Source organism: Pygocentrus nattereri, chromosome 23 (genome assembly GCF_015220715.1).
Source record: "Pygocentrus nattereri isolate fPygNat1 chromosome 23, fPygNat1.pri, whole genome shotgun sequence".
NCBI classification, from domain to species: Eukaryota; Metazoa; Chordata; class Actinopteri; order Characiformes; family Serrasalmidae; genus Pygocentrus; species Pygocentrus nattereri.
Window position 1 is genome coordinate 13,069,845 of NC_051233.1, and position 19,569 is coordinate 13,089,413.

A 19,569-nucleotide genomic window follows, 5' to 3' on the forward strand; every position below is an offset into this window, starting at 1 on the left:
TTAATTTAAAAAAAATTACAGCTTAATTTCATTTATTACATTTCTGGTCAATATTTGAATTTGTTTTGATGTTTATTTTTTTATAGTTTATATTTTTTATAGTTTTTTATTTCATTGTTGTATTTTTTTTGTTGTTGTTGTTCTTTGCTAGATGTATTTAACCCTCTCTCTCTCTCTCTCTCTCTCTCTCTCTCTCTCTCTCTCTCTCTCTCTCTCTCTCTCTCTCTCTCTCTCTCTCTCTCTCTCTCTCTCCCTCCCTCATTCCTCCACCGATCACCCTGATGTGGTTGGATGGACAGAGCTGCCGGCAGAGGAAGGTAAATATTGATCTTTCCATCGTGATATTACTGCTCTCTCTTCATGTGAGCTGAAGCTGTTTTACTAGAAAGAGATACATACTGTTAAGAAAGCATGCAGACACACACTCACACACACCTGACCCTCCAGCCCAGCTTTATCTGTAAGAAAACTCCTGGTACAGTCCACCTTCCTGTCTACCTTTCTGCCTACCCTACCTGTCTACCTTCCTGCCATCCTGTCTACCTTCCTGCCATCCTGTCTACCTTCCTGCCATCCTGTATACCTTCCTGCCATCCTGTCTACCCTACCTGTCTACCTTCCTGTCTTCCTGTCTATCTTCCTGTCTACCCTACTTGCCTGCATTTCTGTCTTCCCTGCCTGCCTGCATTACTGTCTTCCCTGCCTGCTTTCCTGTCTACCCTACCTGCCTGCCTTTTTGCATACCCTACCTGCCTGCCTTCCTTCCTGCCTTCCTGCCTCCCCCACATGCCTGCCTCCCTGTCTTCCTTTCTGTCCTTCCTTCCTTCTTTCTCAGTTCAAGGCTCTGTCCCCTCTCTCAGTCTCGGTTACAGGCTCATAGTCTACAGCAGCATCGCTAATGTGTCTAACTGAACCATCTTCAGTTTTAAAATCTCATGTGTTATAGACAGTATTGAGCTGTGATGTGCAGTGCTGCTATCAGTTCTGTTCCTCTGTAGACAGTTCAGAAGAAAAGCTCTGAATCAATTACACAAAAAGGTTTCAGTGCATTTCTAAACTGTTTTATGAGGCAAATTCTGTTACAGTTGCTTAAATTGCATAAAATAAAGACTAATTCTTCTAAAGTTCGGTATCAGGGGTATTCATTAGGAGTTTTTCCCCCATTTGCTTCAGTAACAGCCTGTACATTGCTGTGAGAATTTGAATTCATTCAGCCACAAGAGCTGTATCTGTAAGAAATATCTCTCTGAATGTCTGGTTACAGTCTGAGTAAATCACAATGTCATTGAATTCACAAAATAGAAAGGGTGTCTGAATGCTTTTGGGCACATGGTGTAGATGGAGTGGCAGTAGTTGGAGTGAGGAGATTGTCACCTTCTGTCTTCTGGACGCTGACTTTTTCCTCCACATTTTACAATGAGATGGTAAAAATGTTTGTCATTTACTATTTATTGTAATGTGTCTCTCTCTCTCACACTCTCTCTCTCTCAGGAAAGTCTCTGTGGGAGTTGGTGGTGGAGCAGTTTGAGGATCTGTTGGTCAGAATCCTGCTGCTAGCTGCCTGTGTTTCATTTGTAAGTTTAAATTTGTTAATTTTTAAAATAAATATATTCTTTGATATGAGCAAACTGCGCATCTCTGCTATGAATGAAAACATAGTTTTTGTAGCTCCTGCATCTTACAAAGTTGGAGGGATAAACTGTAACTGAGGAACTAGCTATATCATTCCTGAAAAAAATTAAACACAGTTAATATAATGCAATTCTGTGTTGTTTTCCAACTTAAACAGTTTTATTTATTTTTATGGTGAGCAGCACAAAAAATTGAAATGACATCCATATCCTATAGGAATATGTGGAAGAGGCATTTTATTGTGAGCCTGTTTAATAATATAAAAACGATCATGTTGCATTTCAATCCATGCTAGTTTGTGCCCATGCTCCAGCCGAACACAATTAACATCCATTTTATTACAAACACCATGTTGCATTTCCACTCAGTATTCACTGTACCTTATGGGTCACTATATAATTATGAGTCATTCAATGAAAACATCCATTTTTGTGTCCCTAGCATTACAGATATGTTACACTTGTAAAACATGTTTGGGTTACAATTTTAACAATTCGACTTATTTTAACAATTACACCTTCTTCAGCATCAATTTTGCAATATTGATTTTTAAATCCATTATATAGAATTCCAAGCACCACAAAAGTGTTCATCCTCACAGTCATGTGTAAAGGGTGAGGCCATATTTTGAGGTAAAAATAAAAAAACAAAAAACTTTTTTTTCTGCAATTCTAACTGCAATAATCTATACATGACTATGAGATGTATGATTTAAATGACATAAAGAAAACAAAAGGCAAATAAATCTATGATCTATGAAGAAAAGCACATGGTAAGCCGTGTGTCTTTTCAGTGATGAGAAATTTTCTCATTTAGCCCATGATTTCATATGATAGTTGAAGTCACTGGTGTGACCTGCTTTATTCTTAACAGTAACTGTGGAAACAATAGAATACATATGGATTAAATTAGCAGCCATTTTTCATTAGAAATGTCACTGGTGTTACTGTCTCTGGTGTTAACTCTCTTATGTGTAACACCAATGACAATCAGTAACGCCAGTGACTCCTATGGATGGAAAAAAAGTGGACGTTTCTGTACAATGACCCTTGTACATTTGCACATCTTGGCCCATCTGTTGCAGCAAAGTTTCATTTTTAGCCTAAGAATATGCATAAATATACATACCATAATAATAAATAAGAGCATTTCTGTAATTAGAAAAATGGTCATTGATATGTCATTATCAAAACAACTAAAAAAGCAGGTTTGCATTTTATCATCAGTGGTGCGCCACACATTCATATCCTATTTATACATACAGTGCAGCCTTGGACTAGGGGACTTGGGTTGGGTTCCTGCACGGTTTTTCCAATGAGTCCAAGAGAAGGGAAGAGGGATGGAAAGATAGAGGGAGAGAATCCCTTCTTTTGCTCCACAACATTTCCTCCCTCCGTATCCCCTGAGTACAACTGGATTTAGCTCTCTGGTTTTAGGCTTTGGGATAAAAGGGCTTGAAAACATACAGTACAGCATATCAGCAAGCTGTGGAGCGTTTGCACTAATTACGCAGCTGAAAGCCGAGCGTCTTCTACTCTAGCCAGATGCAGAAGGCGTAGTGTTGGATTTATCTCTCCTTCAGTAGTTTAGGGCTAATTGGCCTTCACCGTGTGGTGAGTTTTACATGTTGTGTTAATAATGTGAGGTTGTTTGGGGAGGGGGTATGTGCACTTCTGGCCTCTGTGAACATGACTGCAGACTTTTCCGAAGCCCAGACTCGTTAATGCCAGTAGTGGGGTCTGTTTTTCTTATCCACTTTTATGAATTTACCTTTTTATGAACTTTCCGTCTGACTGCGGGTAGAAAAAAAAAGAAAAAAGAGGTTGTGTTGTAATGCCCCTGGCATTCCGTAGGAACATTACAAGAAAAATACACACACGCCGGTACGCGCCGCACAAGGCCTGATCATGTCAGGATCGGGCTCTGTTGACATCAACGGAGGAGGGTTTTAGTGCTGTTGTCTTAAAGCATTAGTTTGATGAGAAATCAAGTTTACACAGTTTCCTCTCTAACCCCAAATTAGTCAGTAAGCAGAGACATGTTTGGTGTCTCAAGTTTGCTTGGCATCTTGTCACTAACCGGTAATTGAAACGCATACCCTTCAATTAGCACTGTGTAAACCACATGTTTAAATCATCAAACATTTGCCTTAAACGGTGTCAGAATTCTTAAACTTTCAGACACTGTGACATCCTGTTATCAATAACAATGGACAGAATTACAGTAATCAGATTCAAGATCAAGAAGCATAAGCAAGTCTGTTTCAGATTACCATCTAAAACAAATGTTTTATGAGTGAAGCATGTGGCTTGTGTGATGATACACTGGTGGCTATTAAGCTTCCATAACTTATTAGCTACAAAGGCTGCACAATATAGACAAGAAATATGAAGTCAGATATTGTGATGATATGAGTAGCAATAATTTATTAATGATTAAAATTGTGCGTCTTTGATTCTGGGTGTGCAGCAAGCCCTTTTAGGCTGTGTAATTAGACACTAAGCAGTGTTGTATTCCTTAAAAGAATGATTTGGCTGGCAAATCTCATTTATACAATTTTCTACTTTAGGCCAGACCTTATCGATCAGCCAAAGCACAGCACCACACATGTTGTCTAAAATAGCTGCCTGTAGGATTCAGCTACACAGTGGTTTTGCTTATTTTTATAGTTCAGTTACTCACATCTTACTTTGTGAGTCTGAGCGACATAAATGATGACCTGGCTGCAGTTTTGGGATGTGTTTATGAAAAGGTTTGGGTGACTATTGACTTCCAGTGTTTGTTAGCATTGTTAGCCTCTTACCTCCGATTATATGCTGCAAAAGCAAAACATGTTATTGGTTGGTCATCTACATTTGGGAAAAGTGGAAAATTGTTTGGAATTGGGATAAGTGGATAGAGGTTTGTTGTGACAGTAGCCGTAACTGCATCTCATTTTACACACAACGCTGGTGCTGAGAATAGTCATTCCATGTAAAGTTTTCAGGATAGGGTAGTTTGTGCTGTGTGTGATACGCTTTGTAAGTGGTTGTGTAGCAGAGTGGAGCCCCTCTTAGGAGAGCATACACTGCTCTAATGTTAGACACGACTCCTAACACTAGCGTTATAGTACTCCAGTAAATTAGCGGCCTCAGCTTCTTCTCAGTCTCGGCATAATTTTGACTCTTTTTTTCGAGTTCGGGGCAAGGTGGAAATTCCTCTCACAGCCAAATGTGTGCAATGCCTATGTCTTCGTTTCTGACCTTAATGAATACCAACAAAACCTTCAAACAGAAGTCTTTTCTCTACATGTTTACATAATATCTGTTTGTATAACTGGGTAATACGGATATTATTATATTGTCATTTAATGATAAAAATGGATAAATGTTTTTGGTTTATGTTCAGATGACTTCAGGTGCTTTCTGAATAGGTTTTAAAGAAGAATGAACAGAGAATAACCTCATTGTCACTTGCTTCCGAAAGTTGCAATACAAAGTTGAGCTTTGACTATAATATAATAATAATTAATCTTAATTGTAGGATATATTTTATTTATATGAAGAAGTACAAGCAAATGGAATATTTTATTATTTTTTCTAAAAAAAAAAAAAAAGGGCACTGCAGTCTCTGTCTTTCCTTAGTCTCACCACTCATGGTCTTGATCTTGACTCTGCCTCGACTGCTACAAAGTCTTGGCCTTGACTCTGACTCAATGTTTCCAGGTCTTAACTCCCACTCAACTACTACAAAGTCTTGGTCTTGACTCTGACTCGATGTGTCCTGATCTTGGTCTTAACCCTCACTCAGCTACTATGAAGTTGTGGTCTTGACTCTGACTTGATGTGTCCAGGTCTTGAATCACACTCGTCTCTTGACGGCTACTACCTAACACTACATTCCCGCCACTCTCATTCTAGTTCTTAACAATGTGTTTATCATTTCAGACACCAAACATACTGACTCTGTTCAGTATTTATAATTTCTTTACATTTGATTGAAGCTGGTGTCAGCATTACAGACCGCAGGACTCCTGTGGACTTCTTTATAGTCCAGTAAAAGTGTCAAGCATAGTCCACCATAGGCCTCCCATGGAGATGTGGTTGAGCGTTCCGTAAAAGTGCACCTGTGTGTCCAGATCCGGTGCATTTGCATGTTTTCGTCTGCGCAAGAGCATGCACATAGTGTGTGTTCTACAAAAGCGTGCACGTGATGGAAAGACTCTGAGGACTCATGCCCATTCTCTGGACTCATCTGTGTGCCTTTTTTTGAATATATTAAAATGTTTAGCATTCTGCTCCCCTCACGATTTTGCATGTTACGAGAACAAAAGCCACTGGTAACTAGGCGACGCCGGGGGGGCCAGGGTTATAGACAACCAGCATTTCTTTATTTATTTTTGAATGATTTTCTTTCCAAACTGTTATGTGGATATGATGGCATGAGTCACCACTGCACAGTGTGTTCTGAGAAAGGGAGCAGTTTGAAGAGAAGAAAGAGTTCCATCCAAATGTGTGCGACTCTCTGGGTTTTGAACATAAACATTTGCTGTTCCCCCTTGTGTACTCAGTGGATCATTATTTCATCGGACTTACTCTTGTCCATTTGCACCTGTTATGTATTTGTGTGTTTAACTAAAGTATTCTTTCATATTTGTATTTGAGTCCAACTCATGTCTGGACTTTGCTTCAGTAAGTCACGTTCCATGTGTATATAAACACAAATTCAGATTATACAAATAGTTTATTATACCGACTATCAGCCATTCTTAGTAAGTCTGTAATAGTAAATAGTGCGTGCATATTTGAATGGATCAGGTGTCAGCTAAGCCCGATCTACTTTCATTTTTTCCATGTAATTCCATAGCCTACAGCAGTGAAGCGCATTTTCAGAAGGTTACAAAACTGCAGTGTGGAACTACTTTAAGGTGGAAAATGAAAGCTTGTAATATCTGGAGTGGCCTTGTTTCTACTGTGTTTGTGCAACCTTCATAAATTTGAGTATTTGGCTATTCTAGTCTGTTTTCTCTTATAAAGTTTTGGGTTTAATCCAGCATTAGCAAAAATGGCGCATTTACAACTGCAAGAAAAAAACGGGCTACTGCACACATGTTAGAGGTAAATGGAATCATAGTCTGTTCATGTCACTAGAAAATGGTTATTGCACATAAATTTCATGTAAATAAGTGAGGGGGCATGACTCTGACTTATGACAGTGGTGCTGTGGAGGGTTAGACAGTGGCAGAACTCCTATTTGACACACTAAGAAGAATGTAGTATGTCCATATTTTCCAAGCAGTCAGTTAATAAGATATCACTACATGCCATATTTGAGATTGCATGTGGTGCTGTTTGGTTGAAATGTTGCTGTTTTTGCTATGTTGAGGTCTTAAGGTATCAAAGCAATGAATTTCATTATAAAAACTGTCTATCAGGAGTAGTAACATCTGAAAAAACCTGGGTTGCTGTTTTTGCATCTTCACATCTTATGAAAACAGAACCTATATAATTGACCTCAGTGGCCTCATCCATGCGTATCCAGATATTTTTGGCAATTATTTCTGTCCATACCAACAACATTAACATTTTTTATCACTCACCTTCAAATGAACATTACAAGCATACGAGCAATTGCAAGCATTTTAAACAATTTTGCTTCTTTGAACCTTTTTTAGATCACTGTAGTGGTTACCGGCTCACTTCCTTCAAAGCGGTTTACTTCAAGATTTTTATACATCAGTTTTAAATATCAGATCATTGACTAATTGTTCAGTACAGTAATGCAGTATAGCTTTAGTATGCTTGAAATCTGAGGATTTGATTCCCACAAGCCATTTTATAATCCATCATTCACAGCAATTATGATTTTCTCATTTGCAGCATAAGTACCAAATGAGCAAATGCTAGGAAATCTGTGGGTTCTTGTTTTTTAAAGCCATACCACTATCCATAGAAACATCATAGTCCAAAACATGTGATCTTGATAAGACAAGAGTCAGAGTTCAGTTTAGCCTAGCCTCGTTTACTCGGTGTCAATAATTCATATTTATTATTATATTTATTCTGACTAATAGGGAAAAAATACTTGAGTGTGAACTTTCAAATGAGATTAGGATTGTGACTGTAGCCTAAAGTATGTGGGAACAGCGCTCCTTTTATTTTGGGTACGCTGTTTCAGGCAAAAATGACGCAACAGTTGAAAGGTTAAATAAATAACCATACATATATAGCAGATATTCAATATACCTACTTATAGCCCATAACTGACAGTGGACATGCACATAATGTTGACTTCAGAGTGAGGACCCACATAAGCAAGTCTAATTAAGGTGGCTATTTTCACTTGTACTGTTGTAGGAAATAAGGCGCACAAAGTTATAGAGAGGCTGTGATGGTGGACATTGGAATTTTTCACAGTATTAAGACAAGGAATTAATGGGGTATGAGATACAACTAAACAAAGAATTGAGGATTTATATGTGTGGACTTAGCAAAGCTAAACATGTAATCAAACCAAAGTTAACCGACCACAAAGAAACAGCCTAGTCATCAGTGTTGACACAGCAAAACAGGTAGTGTGTGTAGTGACGTCATTTTCGGAAAGATACATTTTATCCATCCATGCAAGAATATGTGTGTACATATATAAAAAGCGAAATCAGTTGTCAGGGGCCTGTTTCAAAAATACCCGTATGCGTGTGGATGAGGTCTTAGAATGAAAGGTCATCCGAACAATAGATGCACTTCCTGTATTTGAAAGGCAAAGAGGAGGCTTAGACAGGGTGGTGATTTTTCCATTTAATTGAGAAAAGGGCTTTAGGTGTGAGCTTTTCTCCTGGGCGAGTGTTCAGGCTTTGCAGGAAGGGAGAGTGGGGAGCTCAAATGCATATTGTATTCTGAATGTGACGATGCAGCTTTCGGCCTGGTGTATGTAAACAACGAACTGATAGAATAGCACGTTCTCATGTTGCACTCAAAAGAGCTCCGTTTATTGTGAGATTGTACAATAAATCAATTATAAAGAAGAGGGAAGTACATACATTGACATATAAGCCTTACCTATAGCCCATAGTGACACTGTATGACAAAAATGAGCATCAGTTTAGAAACAACAAACAAAAAACAACGTTCAATGTCAGTCAGTTTGAGTTGGCTGGAATCCTTCTCCATAGTCTTTTACTTTACCAGCCATCTCAGTTAATCTTATATCCTTTAACGTAGGGTTGTAGTAATCTTATTTGCTGCTCAACAATCTTATCCTCTTTTACTGTTTATATGTTTAGAGCAGCGCAGTTCACTGTGGTGCTTAGACACTCTTGACTCTATCTGGGCTTAGCATTGTGTGAGAAATTGGTGGCCTGGTTTAGTTCTTTAGCAGGACTGAGTGAAGGTCAGTGCATCAGTATTCTGTAAGGAGATCTGTGTGTAAACCTCAGCACTTGGAGTGTGTTAATGATGAAGCAGCTGACAAAGCTGAGCCTCTGTAAGCTCATATAAGCGACTCTAGCAACGCTCAACTCATGGTCCAGACTTACCCGGGTTTTACTTAAGCATGGGGCTTCAATCAATCCGCAAAACTCTGTGTCTCTCTCTCTCTCTCTCTCTTTCTCTCTAGCTCTCTCTATCTATGTCTGTCTCTCTCTCTCTCTCTCTTTCTCTCTCTCTTTCTCTCTCTCTCTCTCTCTCTCTCTCTCTCTCTGTCTCTCTCTCTGTCTCTCTCTCTCTCTTTCTCTCTCTCTCTTTCTCTCTCTCTCTTTCTCTCTCTCTCTCTCTCTGTCTCTCTCTCTCTCTGTCTCTCTCTCTCTTTCTCTCTCTCTCTCTCTCTGTCTCTCTCTCTCTCTCTCTCTTTCTCTTTCTCTTTCTCTCTCTCTCTCTCTCAGCTTCAGTCTGGCACGTAATTTGTCCTTTTCTTCTCTACTCTCTGCTCTGAGTACTTATTTATTGTACGCATCCGTGTCCCATTTGACTTCTTGTGATGTTGCTTGCTGACGTCTTGTCATTTTTACTCGTTCTTTTTGCCCTTTGTATTTGCGCTTCGCCTCAGTTCCCATCATTCTGTAATGAAATGAAAAAGAGAGGCAGCTCTATAGCTGGGCTGTGCCTAACCTGCTTAGACTCAGGGGTCCAGAGAGAAAGAGACAGATCAAAAGCAATATGCATTCATAATGCCAGAGGTCCTTTCAGGACATGCCAAGACAATTACCACAGAAGTGTATGAGCTCAACAGATCAGCTGGCAAGATAAGCGTATTTATGTGCAATATTTATAATCATTACACCATATCAGCTTTCTAACATCACAAGTCCTCCCTCTTCCTGTAGTTTTTTTTTTCTTTGCTTCTTCTTCTCACACGTACACATAAGTACACACATCTTTTTAAAGCCGCAGTCTAGCGTTTTTTTAACCTTGCTGCATCTGTATCTTATGTTTGTTTCCCATAAACAGGCATTTTACCCTGTTTTCCTGTGCGCTGTAAGAACAAGAAAGCCATTGACTCATAACACACACAAAAAAAAAGGTCTATGAGCAGCTGCTGATTGGTTTCTATTTTATACTACTGTGTAAAAACCCAAGACTGTCCTTCATTATTAAAATTCCAGTGAAAATGGCCATTAAGGGCAAGTTTTTCACTTTTCAGGCAATCCATGCAACACCTGGAAGACCACCAAAACTGTCACATTCAGAGAAGTAGTACTTAAAGCTTCCATCTTTGAGAAACAGAAGAAAACCAAGCCTCGCTTTTGTTTCAGATCTGAAAAGAATCCCTATTGAGCAGACAATTAAATGGGTCTTGAAAGGATGTTGTATTTAAGAAGCTGTTACTCAGAAAAGAAATAGGCAAATGAAGAAAAGAAGCTGCTGGCGTTCCCAAAACAGTAAACTGGCCAACATTGCTGAATGTGTTTGGGATTCCTTGGATGGTGAAAAGTAGAAAATGCAACCAACTTCTAAGACTGAACTTTGGAGTTGTGGAAAAATATCAGTAGCCGCATTTACATGAGCCTGATCTGTTAACAATCTTACTGATAGATCAACTGGAACAGATTACATCCATGTAAGCATTAGACTAGTCCGACTGAGGCCATTTAGAATACAATTTCTATCCAATTGAATGAGTTGAGTAATTCTGCAAAAAATCAGTGAATAGAAGGATAATAACCATGTAAACATCTGTATCTGATTACATTCCCAATCGGAAAGTTCTCTGCATGTGTGTCATGTCATAGTGAAAGTTTATAATGCTCAACATGCCAGGAGCAGAAACTGATCTGCAGAGGAGACAGAGTTTATGCTTTGAACTTTCAAAGACGGCGGTGGGACGGGCATCCAGCTTATGTGTCTCAGACATCATTTAAAGCAATCAAAAACAGAAGCACGCTAGCTGACACACTGCTGCCTGTTTTACTCTGACTGGACTCATAACTTGGTTCTCTACACATGCGTATGTATTCTGCTAAATGTTTTCTGCTTTTTTCCTGATGCTGAAAAACTTGAACTTTTATGGCCTTTTTGCTGGAAATGAAATAAACGAATGGTGGTCTCTGATTGCTGATTTTCGTGTCAACGGTTCAGGAGAAATTGACCATACAATAGAGATGCTGCAGATAGAGATTAAGCTAAAAAACACATGAGCATTGCTGTAAGTTATTTAGAAGCTTATCCAGTGAATGGATGTCTTTTGTCTCAGCATCTGTTTGGACATTTGCCTTGCTAGTAATCTTACAACACTCTGTGGGTGGATTACAAAAGCCTGTGTCACCCAGCCCAAACTTTGTGCTCCAGATTACTCACTGCTGACAGGTTGACTGCAGAGGATATCAGGTTTACACCTTCAGTAGCTGGGCCTGCTGAAAGCTGGTGAAAGGAAGCCAACAAAGCGTAGGCTACTGCCTATAAAAAGCTAACTCTTCTGTTTGACCCCATAAAACTTGATTTGGAAAACCGAAGCCTCAGGATGAACTAACTGCACACTTGTCAGGGTTCCATTGCCATACACTGCTTGCCATGTTGGTCTACAGCGAAACAAGTCTCAGGCCAACAAAGTAGTGATTCAAACCCCCACATATTTCCCCAATTACAGCATATCCTCATGGCTACTTTTAGCCTCGATGAGGCGTTCAGAGATGTAGTTTCATTTCTTAAATGACCTCTCTCCCATTTCCTGCACCGGTAGGTTTGTTGTATTTGTGGAGGTATGAAATGAACAGGCTTTTGTGCTTCTCGCTGCACCTGAGTATACCACTGCAGTTCTCTGCAGGTTCTACAGACTGGCCTCTTTGGCTGTGATGCAGTGAAAGCAGTGTAGACATAATGATTCTGATGCTTATCTAGAATATAGCTTTGTGTGGCAGGCCTTTAGACCAGCTGTTGTACTGTGTGCTCATTCAGAACATTTTACAACATTAAGAATTGTCCATCCTGGTTATTTATTGGCCATCCACTAACAAGAGAGAAAGGGTCATTTGTGTTCTTTACTGACCCTCTTCTTTGTTCATTGACCCGTTCAGTTAAATCTAGTTTGCTTCAGTTTCATAATTAAGCTTCTAAGAGACACTTTATTTCTGCTTTTGTGGTATCAATATATATATATATATATGATTATAGCCGTGTAAATCAGACCTCACAATGATTTAATTATGATTCTTTAGGAAATTATGTCGTAACACTTTATTTCAAAGTTAGTGATGACTAAACTATTAGCAAGCAATTGCTACTGCCACAGTGACCAGAGCCATATCATTTGTAAGCAAGCTTAGAAATGTGGTATTTACATGATGTCAGGAAGGTCCCTTGTAAATGTAAAATGTATTAACTGTGAGTTAAATGTTAATTGATTTGTAAACATTCAGTTGTAAGCATACTTGAAATAGTATTGCCTTTACTATTGCTGTTGTATGAAGCACGGATTGATGCGTAGATGAATGAATACGTAGAGACCAAAACCGTTATATCCACAGCCTCCAAACCTGAATAAAACATTCCTACCTTTAAAGTCACAACAACAACAGCACTTTATCCAGATTTGATCCACCTTCACTGTGATATATATATTTCTTTAATAATCGTACTGATTACTTAATGCAGAGTCTGAAACTCTATTCAATGATTAAAGGACTAAATAGTCTCACCCACTGTTAGAGAGACAGTCGAATGCTGTCAGTCATTTTGGTCAATGAAGATATTTGTGTTTTATTTATTTCTTCTGAACCCACAGTTAGAGAAAGAGAGAGAGAGTACTGTCAGTACTTGACAGTGTAGTGTCATCTGTACTGTGACGTTGAGGTGCTAATGTGTCTTTGCTTGGGCGTCTTTGTACACTGTGAAAATCTATTTTATTTTGAAAAGTAAACTCTTGTAAAATTTCATGTACAATGAATAATTAAATAGTAAAGTGATGAAACAGTAATAGTCACATTCTCTTAACTCGTTGTTTGAAGTTCAGCCAGGTTACATACTTTTCTGTGTTAAAACTCTCAGTTTTTGCAATCTGTCTCAATCATTAGGAAATGGAAGAACAAATTTACCTAACTTCTTAGCATTACATACCATTCACTCCTCACAAAGTGTGGCCTGTTTTGAATTCATTGTTTTTGTAATGTCGCTCAAGAACCAGCTCATTTGCATACATCCACCTATTCATCCTACACATCCTATATATATACTTTGTGTGTGTGTGTGTGTGTGTGTGTGTGTGTGTGTGTGTGTGTGTGTGTGTGTGTGTATATATATACACACACACACACACACACACACACACACACACACACACCAGCCATTTTATTAGGTACACGTTGCTAGTAAAAGGTTGGACCCCCTTTTGCCTTCAGAACTGCCTTAATTCTTCGTGGCATATTTTCAACAAGGTGGTGGAAACATTCCTCAGAGATTTTGGTTGGTTATTTGAGTTACTGATGCCTTTCTATCATCTGGAACCAGTCTGCCCATTCTCCTATGACCTCTCACATCAGCAAGGCATTTTCATACACACAACTGACTGCTCACTGGATATTTTCTCTTTTTCGGATCATTCTCTCTAAATTCTAGAGATGTTTGTGCATGAAAATCCCAGATCAGCAGTTTCTGAAATACTCAGACCAGCCCGTCTGGCACCAACAACCATGCCACATTCAAAGTCACTTAAATCACCTTTCCTCCCCCATTCTGATGCTCAGTTTGCACTTCAGCAAGTTGTCTTGACCACATGCCTCTACCTGCCTAAAGGGATTGAGTTGCGGCCATGTGATTGGCTGATTAGCAATTTGTGTTAACAAGCAACTGAACAGGTGCAGCCAATAAAGTGGCCGGTGAGTGTATACACACACACACACACACACACACACACACACACACACACACACACACACACACACACACATATATATATATATATATATATATATATATATATATATATATATATATATATATATATATATATATATATATTTGTGTGTGTGATAAATTTATATGGCCTGTTTAAGGGGATAAAGAGAGGTTTGCTCATAGTATCATAAATAAAATGAATTTTTCAGCCGTGCCAAATTTCTGATAATTACAGAATAACACTTTTTTAATTCTGCTGTGTAACACTGAGGAACTTCACTCACTTCTTGCATGTGCCGATATATTTCACATAAATCTCACCCCACCACCCACAGTGTGAGCTAGTAAGCTAATAAGTGCAGAAAGAGAGAGACAATTCTCAACATGATTCCAGTCTTATAAGACTGTATACCTTCAAAATTATGAAAAACACCATATTTTATTCAGGATTAACTGTGTGAGTTGACACCTCTGTGAATGTATTATAAGTAACTAATCTGAAGATTGTGTTTTGTTTGTCTCTCAGGTGCTGGCGCTGTTTGAGGAAGGGGAGGAGTCCACCACGGCCTTTGTGGAGCCTATAGTCATCCTGCTCATTCTGATTGCCAATGCAGTCATTGGAGTTTGGCAGGTGTGTGACACTATACACGCTAAAACTGAAACCACAAAGAAAAACCTATCCTCTCCACTAGGAAGAAATTCCAGCAGACCCTTCTGTGTAGTCTAAAAGCACATAAAACAGACCTGCCCAGACCTTTCATTTCGCAACTCTTTTGATAGTGAGAAATTTGCAACTTGTTGTTTGACATACACTTCCTATCTCTTAGCCTGTTTGCTTTTGGAGGAGAATGTGGACTGACAATATCTTTATGACTTTACACTGTTAGAAAGAAGGCTGCCTAAGAACAAGCACCACATTATGTTCCACCCATTGCCTGTATATGCATAGGCAACTGACTGGAAACGCTGGCGTCATGCTGTTGTTAATACCACAGCTATATAATTTAAAATGTGAATTGTAATCTGATCAGTTGAGTGTTGGTCATTGTTCCCTTTCTGTACAAAATGATTGTGCTCACACATTTGCGTGCTAAATGTGTGTTTTTGAGTCCAACTCATATTCTTTGATATGTTCATCATGATCAGTGCCTAGTTTTGTGTAGCTGTTTGTAACTAAAGAGTTTCATGGTTGTAGTAGTGGCTGATGTACCAATTCACATATGGTGTATGGGTATGAATTCTTGTTAAGATATGCATAGTCCAGTTTTTAATCGTTATGCCATACAGATAATACAGATATAGTGACGTACATACAGTGCAAAACACACTGATTTCCCTCATCTCCAATGAGTTGCAGTCTGAGGTAAGTTAGTCCAGTTTTATGTCTAGATCAGAATTTAATGAGTTGATGAGTTAAACGGAACAGAGACTGGAAGGAAAAGCCAGTTTCTTGGGGTTAGCCATTAGCTGATAGCCTAGCATGGAGACTAGATTACTTTCTTTATACACTGCCTACAGCACCCCTCAGCCAACTGTTATAGGTGGTGCCATGCTACAGTCTGAGAGGCTCCAGAGCTTCTCTGCTAATACTGATGGTGTAAATGGCTTATAATACATTCCAAATTTCAGTAACGTCTAACGAACGTAGAGGAAAATATGAGTGCAAAATATGAAACAAATGAATTTCAGCACTATTTTAGCACCATTTTTGATCAGCTCGGAGAAGTTACCATGTTATGGTAAGAAAGCAATATTGACCTCTGACGGAATATTGTTCAGTTCTGTTTTACTATTTCGCCTAATAGGAGTGTTTGGTATGATATGGTTATATATATTAAAAGTAAAAGGGAGTTCTAGAATAATATACCATTGTTAATCTATAAAATAAGTTTACTTAAGCATCCAAAATGGTTATATGTGGAGAAAAAAAAGTATAAATAAATACATCATATTGTGATACAATCAGAAATCTTATTTATACTATGATATTTTGGCTTGATTTATACCACATTTTTGGCCGTACTGCCCATTACTACTTGGTTGGTACATAAGCCTTGATTTTCAGTCTTATTGCATCCTTGTTGCCGTCCTACCTTCTTGGAATAGTTTGAAATATCAAAGTGTGCCCAAATGAAAGATTTTCTTTTTCCTGTGTTGCTTCCATCTTGCTTTATAGTCCGCAACATATTGCACTGTTGTTGCATGAATTGAACTGCCATTTGCTGGAACTTCTACAGTTTAACTGTGGTTTAAAAATAATGTTCACTTTTATTTTAGGAACGCAATGCGGAGAACGCTATTGAGGCTCTGAAAGAATATGAGCCGGAGATGGGAAAAGTTTACCGCATGAACCGGAAAGCAGTGCAGAGGATCAAAGCAAGGGACATTGTGCCCGGAGACATTGTGGAAGTGGCCAGTAAGCAGAACAATGTCCTATTTTTTCTTCATCATCATCATTTTCTATGTTATTATTTTGTTTATCATCATCACCTCTCTACATTTGCCTTGCTGTTTTAAGAGCCACTTTCTCTATATACTCCATGATTGATTGCACTAGAAGCAGACGTGGGCTGTGGATGTAACTCTGAAATTTACAACAAAGAGAGAGTGCATAAGGGACTGTAATCATTGACCTTTCTAGCCCTCATGTTAGTGGTTGCGAGTGCAGGTTGTATGTCACGGCCCCCACAATAAGTTCTTTCAGCATTGCATATTCAGAGCTTCCCATAGAAAACTTACTAGTTGGCAGCGTTGGTTATTGACTAGATGGCCAGAAAGTGGCCATGCTAATGTTTTCCAGCTTCAAACTACAAAATCGAACCAGCTTTGTAGTCTAGGCTATTGATGGTCATGCTTAATATCTATGATGAAAATGCTGTCTGTATACACTTTATTTGATCATTGGTCAATTTGGAATGGACGTTTGTGCTAATTTGATATTCAGTAAAAACATTTGCATGTTTTATACCCATTTCTATGAAGGAGCGAAATGTGGACTGACCTACTTCCCACTTCTTCTCCGACGCTCTGTATGAATTAACAGGTGTTGCCTAACAGCTTTGGTTGCGGTTCTTCTAGCTTAAAATGTGCAGTGAACACTGTAATAAGAATGGGAGCACCAGGTGAATGTAAACACATGCACAACAATCAGTGTCTTCTTGGGTTTGCATTGAGAAAGACTTTTGTTGTTTGATTAGTGTGCGGGTGATCGAGATTACTGAGTTACATTAGCTGCCTACATGAATGAACATTTTAGCATTGCTTTATGTATCGATAAGAAAAGTTATAACCACCAGCAATGCCAACTAAATTTACTTGCTGAAGCTCCAAATTATCCCAGTAATTAGCAGAAGACAAGAAGGCAAGCTGAAATGCTGGACTTAATGTCTCTTGCCTTTATGTATGTTTAGTATTCTATGTAGGTCAGTGTTGTTTTGCATATCTCTGTTGGATGAAGTTGTCTAGGCACTGAGTTTGCATAACAGATTCTCAGCCTGCCTTGTTGGATGGCCAGAGCGTGGCAGGTTTTGAATGTATCCTACATCTTTCCACCACTTTGGAATATTGTTCGCTTTTGATTTTGGAATTTTCAGTGGGTGGGTAATCTTTCTCACAGACATTTCATCACTAAGAGATTATATATTTTTTTGTCAAATTAATTTAACTCAATGGGCAAGTGTTCTCACTTTCTCTGTCTTTCAAAATGTTAATGCAGTCTAGTTTCTGGTGTGTTGGACGGTACATTAAAAATCTCTGGTTGGCTCCTGAATAACGCAACCGTCTAAGCATTGACCCTTTCATCACAAGATCACAAATTCGATCCCTGGTGGAGTCTAAGAGAGCACAATTGGCCTCGCTTTCTCTGGGTGGCCCCCCCATCTCCCCCCTTGCCTAGTGCGATGCTAGTCAGAGCAGGCGTCTGTTAGCTGATGTAACGGGTCTGGCAGTTGATGCTTTCCTTTGACCGCGTTTGGCTGTCCAGTGATGTTGATTTATCGGCAGGTCGAAAAGATGTGGTGGCTTCATAGGACTTGGAAGAAGCCTGTGCTAGCCTTCACCATCCTAGCTCTGGTAGTGTCATTTGACTGGGGGTGTCCCAACTAGTGAGTGGAACTGGAAATGACCAGATTGGGGGAAAATTCAAAAAACAAAACAAAAAAAATTAAAACCTTTGGTTTGAACATGTATGCATTTGGATTAGTGCCTCAATATTTTTTTCTAAAGTAACATAGGGGGTTAGGTGAAAGTTTCCTAGCTCATTAGTTCAACTAAACTATTACAATATAGCTGAAATGATGCGTGCACTTCTGAATGTGGCAAAGCACAATTTCCACAAATAAAACACAAATAAAACACAACACTAAAACACAAATAAAAGGGCACCAAGACTACTTTTGAGCTCTGTAAATGCTAGCTAGTCAGGAGTATTAAGCAGCTCTGTACGCTGTGACAACAATGAGCCTTTCAGAGCAAGAGCTGAAAAAAGTTTGCCAAGTTTCAGTTAAATGTAGCTGAAGAGTTTTAATTGAAATGGTTGATATCGAGTAAAGCTCAAGATGAAAAATGCTAGGTGCACAACCAGCGGCTGCTTCTGTTTCTGCATCTTCCTGATCTTAATCACTGGTGGTGCTGAAACTGTCAGTCACCTTTGGTGTCTTTTTTGACTAAACCATCATGTGTTTCTAGCACCTCCTGAACTAAAAAGAAAAAGATTTCTGTTCATATTGTGCTAATTTTGGTCTGTTAACTCAGTCAGTTCAAAGTAGCCATTGCAGCTGTCACTGACTTCCTTTTGATCTGGTTGGTCAGCACACAAAAATGACTTTTTTTAAGGGCATGTGGAGTGCTCTGGACACCCATGTGGGGCGCATAAAAATTAAGGCACCCAGCAAAGCATGTACAACAAAACCCACCAGACTCTGATGATAGGCAGAAGTCTAGTTTGCGAGACTGTTTCACTGCTCGTTAAGTTCCCAAAATGCACAAACACTGGTTGTTGGTTCTTTGCGGTTTCCCTGTGTGTGTGTGTGTGTGTGTGTGAGAGAGAGAGAGAGAGAGAGAGAGAGAGAGAGAGAGAGAGAGAGAGAGAGAGAGAGAGAGAGAGAGAGAGAGAGAGAGAGAGAGAGAGAGAGAGAGAGAGAGAGAGAGAGAGAGAGAGAGAGAGAGAGAGAGAGAGAGAGAGAGAGAGATGGGGGGGCTCTAAGCCAGCAACAGAGTTGGATGCCGAGCAGGAATATCCCAGACTGCCTTACGTAAGTGCCCTTCCTGTGCATGCGGGAGGATGCCAGGCAGAGCTGTGTGTGTGTGTTCTGTCTGTAATCCCAAGAGCTGTCCTCTGTCGCCCCCCCCCCCTCTCTCTCTCTGTCTCTGTCTCTGTCTCTGTCTCTTTCTCCTGCTTTTCCATGTGGTCACTCCTGCCTGCATTGCAACATGAATTCCTTGAGGTGTCTGTCACCAGAAAAGCCCCCCGATCCCTCTCTCTCTCACAAACACAAACACACACTCCTCGTCCCAGTATGATGCCGTGTGTACAAAGTCACGCAGCCCATTGTGGATTTTCTCCTGGTACTGTGTAAGTAAACACATGTGTGTACACACACGCAAATGCTGCAGACAAGCTCTCCTCATTACAGCA

General features: G+C 39.4%; 1 protein-coding gene across 2 annotated transcripts in view; it reads left to right on the forward strand.

Annotated features, from left to right (window-relative positions):
• The window catches only part of atp2a3 (ATPase sarcoplasmic/endoplasmic reticulum Ca2+ transporting 3), a 129,316-nt gene that overhangs the window by 38,992 nt on the left and 70,755 nt on the right, over positions 1–19,569 (forward strand). For both annotated transcript variants that reach the window (XM_017701729.2, XM_017701728.2), the window contains exons 2-5: positions 300–317; positions 1,492–1,574; positions 14,461–14,565; positions 16,212–16,350. In XM_017701729.2, coding sequence (XP_017557218.1) covers positions 300–317; positions 1,492–1,574; positions 14,461–14,565; positions 16,212–16,350 — 345 coding nt within the window. The remainder of the gene's footprint in view (positions 1–299; positions 318–1,491; positions 1,575–14,460; positions 14,566–16,211; positions 16,351–19,569) is intronic.